General features: G+C 41.6%; 1 protein-coding gene across 1 annotated transcript; it reads right to left on the bottom strand.

Moving 5' to 3' along the window:
* Positions 1 to 3109: 3109 nt before the first annotated feature.
* Positions 3110 to 6909, bottom strand: MUCL1 (mucin like 1). Its single transcript, XM_081821769.1, has 4 exons — positions 6728 to 6909; positions 6222 to 6254; positions 4501 to 4590; positions 3110 to 3358 (listed from the first exon to the last, which is right to left on the bottom strand). The coding sequence occupies exons 1-4, from the start codon at positions 6876 to 6878 to the stop codon at positions 3276 to 3278; spliced, it is 357 nt and encodes a 118-aa protein (XP_081677895.1). The 5' UTR covers positions 6879 to 6909; the 3' UTR covers positions 3110 to 3275.
* Positions 6910 to 7956: the final 1047 nt, after the last annotated feature.

Raw genomic sequence — 7956 nt, 5'->3', positions numbered from 1 at the left:
AGGTGCCTGGTTAACACCAGTATGTACACCCAGTTACAGAATCCTGGGGCTACCAGGAGGGGTGCAGTGTAATCCACTTGCACATAGCAGCTAATTTCACCCACAGCTGTTATGAAGCAAAACTTTTCCTGTAAATACTGGATGCATTTTATTGTGCAAATCATTTCCCCTTGTGTTCAGGGGACTGTGTCCTCTCTAGTCCACAGGAAACTGACCTGAGCTGCCCCATGCATCTCCTTTAGGACCCAAGGTTGTCTAAGGAGCTATGTCAGCATTTCAATTCTTTGCTTAGCCAACAATTTATTTTTGTTTCAAATCCTCATGATTTTAATTCCTCTACTAAATTCCCAAAGACATTTCCCTCATCTGAGTGCACCATACAGGTAGCTTTTTTTCCTAAATGCCTGGAGCCCATTTTCTTGACAATATATGCAACTCTTGGCTACAGCCCCACAGACTAATATCTACATACTTCCCTAGGGACAGGAGCCTAACACTTTGTCCACTGCTAAATGAAGAACTTTCAACTCTACTCTCTGGGCCAACCTAACCTTGCTCTCTTTCATCAGGGTTTTGGTATCAACAGAGCCTGCTGCAAACTGACTTTCTAACAACAACATAGGCCTTAACTCAAGAACTCCTCACCCCACCCCACCCCCCCAGAAAAAAACTCCCATTGGAAATCCTTCTTGCTCCAGACTACTCAGTAATGAGGTCAGGGATGTCCTTGCAATTCTACTTTCCACGCAACAAGTAGCAACACAGCTTATGTTGTGTGGGACTTTCCATGAACTTCTTAAGCTATAACACACCTAAAAATAAATTTCCACTCTATGAGTGAATGTTCCCATGCTACCCATCACATATTTGACAGTTTCTGGCATCATCCAGGGCACAACAGGACACCATAGGTCGCCTGATGCTCTTCAGTGGAAAGGCTTGTTTTAATCAAACACCACCAAGAAACAAGTAGCTATTTTTCAAATACTCTGGGAGAAGAATCTGCCTCAATTAGTTTTCAAATGCAAAATGCCCGGTGATGGGTATTAAGAAGGCCACGTATTGCATGGAGCACTGGGTGTTATACACAAACAATGAATCATGGAACACTACATGTGTTAGTAGTCAGCATAATGATGGCTGGTGACTAACATAACATAATAAAAAAAAATGCGATACTACTTTGCAGAGAAATCCTCTGCGATTTCTGCCAAAGATTCCAGATGCAGCATCTGTATGATGGCAGAAACTTCTATCATATAATCACATCCTATGGACTCATAGAGACTACCTGGGGCCAACTTTCAGTAAATCTACTAACAGTTCTTTCAGCTCAGGGTCCGCTGAAATTCAGTTAATTCTGGTGACTTTGTAAGAAGAGGCTAACAATATTTCTACATAACAACTATGATTTTGCCAAAACCCCAACAGTCCTAATAGTCTCTGACCTTCTTGCTTATTAGCATGATCTGAAAAACATGACAACATGTTGCAAAGTTTGAGCAATATCTCTACTGCTCCGGCTGAAGGAATTCTCAGGAATTTGACAGATGTCACTTGACCTGGAATTTCAACCTCCCTCCAGGTGTTCTATGGATACTAAAGGATTTCCTTCTTTTGAGTTTATACCTCTGAGGAAAGAAAAATTGCAACATGTGCTAATTTGTCCCTAGTGGTCATTAACTCCAAATCCTGTCTAACTAAATTATGGCAACATGCTAATATACACACATTTCCCTGTGATATACAGTAAACATACACTGAGACCTAGTCTATGAAAATTCAAAGTGTACAAGGGTGACTCAAACTATTATAGAAATGAAGGTGTTAACTAAGTCTATTAAGGTATACCAATCCCTCTGGGCCCTTTGCAATTTCTACATTGCCTTTACGACAGCGATCCCACTCAAACAATCTGAACACACCTATTTAATCTTCCAAAGACTCCTTTACCTCTTATCCATTGGTAGACCAGAATCATTTTAAATAATAAAACAGATTTAGTGAGAATCAAATTTCAAACTCAATCATTTCCTTATCAGAGCATGAACATGTTGCTTTTCATGAATTGTGCACTGCTTAGTGTACTGCTGGTTAAGAAACACTCCCATGTAGCAAGTGTGTGAAAACTGGGCAGATGTCCACAGTGGAAAGGACAACACACCACTACTCATTCATACACAATATCCATCCCATTATGCAGTCAGGTGTCGAAGCCCTCCAGCCAAAACCCACCAGGAGCCCAACTCTAGGTTCATCATCACTGCAGTGGGGGAGAGCATACAAATGGGGAAGGTGTCTCGCAGACAGGTGTCTCAGCTTAAGGGTGTTAGAAAACACTTACACAGGATTGGGGCTTGTGTTAGGTGATTTGGGGGAGGTTGTAGGGAAGCAGGCCTCTGCCCTTGATTGGATGCTGTCAGGGAGCATGAATATGCTATGACTGAGCATCTTAACAAACATTTTCTAGAAGAAGAGACTGAATGAGGCAACGCTGAGATAGGTAATGAAGCAGCATCACTCATTAACCAGGAAAAAGGGCTCTATGTTGTTGTGGGTTGGGCACACTGACATTGCTTTTGTCTGTATGGAAACAACACTGGGAAATGATCTTGCTCTTTGTATCCCTTCATCACAGTCACTGAGCGCCTTTGTCTCCCTTGGTCTTCTGTGACTTTCCATGTGTGCAATGGGAGAACTCCATTTCCTAGCCCTCACTCAGCTGAGCCCCTAACACCTCCAAAGCCCAGCCGTGCAAGGCCAGTCCCCAGATGGCAAAGCTGCTTTCCTGCTTCTCACCTCCTAAGTCATTGCGGATAAGAGAGTAAACATGGCTCAGTTGATAGTAGAGTTTGGTAGAATCCAAAATGGATATTGGTGCCTAGTAAATGCTGATTAGTGCATTCAGGTGAGAGAAACATCTAGGTTCTAGTGATGGGCACAAGAAGTATGTCGTATGTTTAAAAATTAGGGACACATGTACAAAGTATAATTCACAGTCACACAGGAAAGACTAGATAAAATTCAAAGTATCTGTCACTGGGATTGACTGAATCATCACACAACCACTCTCCAACCTCTTAAAAGTATATGATTCTTAATGTTTTTCAATGTTATTTTTTTATTTGAAAACAGATAAACTGATTAGTGATAAGACAGAGATAGTAGACAAGTTAAGTAGCAGGGTTAAATCAGTTGAAGAGACATTGTGGCCAAGCCCAGCAGGATCAATTGCAAAAGGCCCAGGCTACCTTCATCTTACTGCTTATTCAAACCTAGTTTATTCTTGCGTTGGTGGTATAGTGGTGAGCATAGCTGCCTTCCAAACCTTGTTTATTCTTAATCTTGTCGATGAGGTCTGCAAGAGAATAAAATATACTGTCAAGAGGGTTTCAAAAAAAGATGAAGAACGTGGCTTCTTCCTTGGGAATCTGCAAGGAGACTAGCAAATGTCAAATGGCACTGAATTCCATGGAGTCAAAGGAACATTACATGTTCATCTCTCCTCACCGCCCACCAAAAGAAAAACAAAACAAACCAAAAAAAATGGGTTTTTGCAGCCCTAGACAGGAGCTTAGGGAAGCTCGAGTTTAGAGAGAACACGAAGTAAGCAAATATGCATTAGTTTTCCTTCCACCAGAGCACAAAGCAATCCAGCCTTCTTCTCAAAAGGGATAAATACTCCTTCCCACTCCCCATAGGCTACCACTACACATCTACCAAGCAATGGCCCCAACACTGAAAGAATATAAGCCATTTGAAAACGTTTCCTCAAGACTTTGATTCAGTACAAATCCAATCTCTCCCATATGTGCAGGGGAAAGTTTCCACTTCTTCATCTTTACAGTTTACTTAGTAGAGTGACTCTGAGATTTAAATTACACTGATATGTGAACTGTATACCGAAATGCCTGGCATGTGTCCACACTCATCAAATTTTGTAATCCATGTTCCATGAGTGTGAACAACAAGAAAGATGAACCAGGACTAGGAAGACTGTACTGTCTTGATCCGCAGGGAATGTCCAAATTCCCAGAAATATCCTGAACAATGCTCAAAAGTTTCTGTCTCAAGGAAGCCTCATTTTAAAGCTATTGTCTATGTTTAGAAAAGTCTTTCAAGGAAACAGAAACTTGTCTGATGAAAAAAAAAAAAAGAAACAAACAAAAAAAAAAACAGTTACCTGGCCCCAAGGAGACACTTACTTTGGTCTTTCCAATGACGTTTCTACTAGAGATGAATTTCCCTCTGACATGCTAATGTTTAAAGACCATCCAGGTATATTGGTAAAAAAAAAAAAAAAAAAAGCTACAACCTCAGGCTCCTCTGAGATTTATCTGTTGACTTGATTTTAAAAGCCAAAAACTATTAGAGAATAATGAAAACAGAGCTTTCTCAGAGCTGCTCCCTCCTGCCTCCAAAATAGAGTTTACTGGGACAATAGAGAACCTAGGAATCTAGGAGCCCCAATAAGTAAGCACATAGATGGTGATGACTTACACTTTAGAAGGTTAAATGGAGTAGTAGTGGAAGCAGCAGTGGTCTCCGCAGCAGCAGTGGTGTCCGCAACAGTGGTGGAATCATGGGCAGCTGAAGTTAGGAGGGAAAATCCAGCTGAAGCACTTGACTCTGCTTCAGGAAACAAAATTTGTCCTACCCAAGCTTGGAGGTACATTTCTCATTCTGAATTCATCTCTGTAAATGTTAATAATCCTGTCATACCTTTAGCCAGACTACCCACTTTCCTTTAGCCTCATTCTTCGTAGCACTGCCTTGTGGCACTGAAAGAATTTGGATTTCCCTACAAAGATGGTGACACTAGAGAAGACACAAGGACATACTTTCTCCCAGGGGTGAGCACAAAATACCAAATCCATATGTGTTCCTATTTGTTGGGATCAAGACTCAGAGGCAACAAGAAAACCACCAGTGGACTTCCTGGTGTCCTCCCATGGGCTAACTTGAACTGATTAGTTTCCACGGCAGCATGCATGAGTGTGAGTAGTGGAGTAAACTGTACAGAAGAGAAGAAAGAATAAGATCATGTATCTATTAGAGCAATAGGATCTCCTTTCTTTGAATGAAGCACAATCTCTTTCCTCGGGTTCTGGCCTGAAACAGGATTATATTTGTCTCACCTGTTGTTCAACTTGGACTCCATCTATTACAGAATTATCTAGAAGAGCCACATTAGATGTAACAGGAGAAATTAATACTATTCTGGCAATGGTAAAAGGGAGCAAATGCCCCATCAATCATCCCTTGTTCAAAGGTAATGTGGCAAGATTGATGACCATTATCACTCTCTACACCTTACATCAGAACTCCTGACAGATAACCAGAGTCAGACCCTACATTTGTGAGTTGCATCTAACTCAAGTGAATAACTCATTCTCCATAACCACACTCTAACCATGCTGTCTCTGTCCTCATTCAGAAAGGAGAATATTGTTTTCCATTGGCCTCACATGGCAGGTAGGACATATAGTACAGTAATTGCAGTCCATGCCCTTATGACCAAAGGACACAGGTCCCCATCTGTGGAGGACAAAAAGAGAAATCTTCTTCATGTCTGCATGACCAAAACACACATGGCATTGGACATACAGGACACTGTGGGAGAAATCCAAAATATACTAGGGTCTTTGGTCCACAACTTGGATTTCAGATCATAGAAGGAAAACACAAGTCAGCCTAGGAATAGGCATATATATCGTTACAAAGAGGAAAGCTTAAGGCCATCCTTCTACTTCACCCCTGCATTCCATAGTCTCCGTTCTACATTCCCATGTGGTCTTAATGTCCACATTTCTACATCACCTTCAGCATCTACATTCTCTTCTGTCATCCTGAGATATTAACCCCTATTTTCACACTCTGCCCATGTATTCAGCCCTTCAATTTATAGTAATCACAAAGGCTTAACAACTCCCCAAATCCCCAGACTACAAATTCACACCACATATCCTTGTCATTTTTCATAGAGAACAATGTATATACTCCACACTTTATATATCCGTGCCAGAGTCTTTATATTCTCTAATAATGCATAAGAAATCAACATATTTTCTACATTCACAATGAACATTAGAAACAGGAACGTGCTTCCCCAGGCTTCTGCTTTGGAGTCTCTGTACACTGACTTCCATGGCTGCTTGACACGAAGCTGGAATGGAAAATAGTCATGACAGGAGGGAGATGAAGTGTAAGCACAGACTTACCAGTAGAGCTACCAGAGGGAGCACTTGTATTCTCTGAAAGAGAAAAATAAAAAATAGATGTAAGTTAAACGGCAGTATGGGGGGATAGATGGAAGAGACAATAGGGACAATATTGCAAGCTTTCACAATTGAAGAACCTTAGGCTTGCCACACGTGTTGAGGGCAAAAAGATGCACAGATAATATGAAACCCACAAAATCCCACAAAAAAACATAATACATCTCCATTTTTGCTTTCCTGAAATCAACCTCTGATGTATGGTCCTGAACTAATATTGAAGTTGCATTCCAAGGTTAAAACTGAGCAAAGACCTCACTGAATTGTCAGAGCCTAAAGGGAGAGTTGTCTCCATCTTGAGCGGTCAGTCAAAACAGGAATGGAACAGGGTATTGGAGTGAAAGACACAGGGGCCAGCATTCTAAGCCCCTCCAAACCCACATCCCCACAGACCTTATATCATGATGTACTCTTGCTCCAGAGCTCATCAGGTAAGAAGCTTTACTTACGGCCTGACACCAGAAAGGTAGAAACTGCCATCAGGACCAGCAACACCAAGACCTTCATGCTGGTGAATTGATTAGCAGGGAGCACAGAGAGGAAAGCGTCAGAGCTCAGGAGAAGGTAGGATTCTGACTCCAGCAGTCCACATCCTGACATTATAAAGGCAGAGGGCACCAATCAGGAGCTGCCAGATCAGAATCCGGGCTAGTTAATGTCAGGAAATGTTGATACTCAGAGAAACCTCTAGAGAGTCAACAGCACAGCCAAAGGCCTTTGGAAAGATCACTTTAGTCCCTTGATTCTGACGTGGGCTTTAAGTCAAGAGTTCTGCATATTTGAACATTTTCCAGAAAACAATTTTGCTTCCAGGCTTCCTCTCACCTTGTAGGGTAGAGTGGCACCATGATTACCAGCTCTGCTGACAAGCTGGAGGAGCCCAATACCCAGACTTGGGTGTTTATTCAAACCTGCACCTCACATCAATGAGAATGACTGTCAGCAACAAGGCAAGGGATAACAAGTGTGGGCAAGCTTGTGGAGAAAATAGAACCACAGTACACTGTTGACTGGAATGTAAATTGGTGTACCACTGTGGAAACAAATATGAATATTCCACAAAAAACGATAAATTGATCTATCATGTGTTCCAGCAATCCCTCTTCTGAGTATATATCCAAAGAAAACGAAAACACAATGTTGAAGAGAAATCTGCCCTCCCATGTTTATTTCAGCATTATTCAAAATAGCCAAAATGATGGAAACAACTACATGCCCATCAGTGGGTAAATGGATAAAGAAGATGTCATATGTGTACATATACATATTAATTTAGCCATGAGGAAGAAGGAGAGCTGCCATTCCTTACAAGGATGGACCTTGAGCACATTATGCTAAGTGAGATAAATCAGACAGAGAAACACAACTGTTGCAAGGTATCACTTATATGTGGGATAAAAAAGCCAAACTCATGAAAACAGACATTAAAACTGTTGTTACCTGGGATAGAGTGTGGAGAGGCAGGACAGATGTTTAAATGTACAAACTTACAATGAGGAGTGAAGGAAAACCCCAAAGATCACTTCCTTCCTTTGTGTGAGTCTCTGAGACACAAAAGCCACTCTGCTTGCCAACATATGTGGGGAGATCCTCATCGAGTAGATGGAGAAAGGCCGCAGGAATCCCTGAGAAGCCGCTCTGCCCTCTGAGGCAAGGGGATGTCCTGGTCCTAGGTAAC

The sequence above is a fragment of the Leptonychotes weddellii genome, chromosome 5 (assembly GCF_054177405.1).
Source record: "Leptonychotes weddellii isolate Sample4059 chromosome 5, ASM5417740v2, whole genome shotgun sequence".
Lineage (NCBI taxonomy): Eukaryota > Metazoa > Chordata > Mammalia > Carnivora > Phocidae > Leptonychotes > Leptonychotes weddellii.
Note: the sequence above shows the minus strand (reverse complement) of the source record. Positions and strands in the feature narration are given on the sequence as shown.

What these genes read in the sequence shown, in the direction of transcription:
- MUCL1 (XM_081821769.1), bottom strand. Translation starts at nt 6,878, where the DNA reads ATGTCAGGATGTGGACTGCTGGAGTCAGAATCCTACCTTCTCCTGAGC. An exon ending in TCCCTCTGGTAGCTCTACTG is followed by an intron (nt 4,591 to 6,221) that starts GTAAGTCTGTGC and finishes TCCTAACTTCAG; the next exon opens with CTGCCCATGATTCCACCACT. An exon ending in TCCATTTAACCTTCTAAAGT is followed by an intron (nt 3,359 to 4,500) that starts GTAAGTCATCAC and finishes ATTCTCTTGCAG; the next exon opens with ACCTCATCGACAAGATTAAG.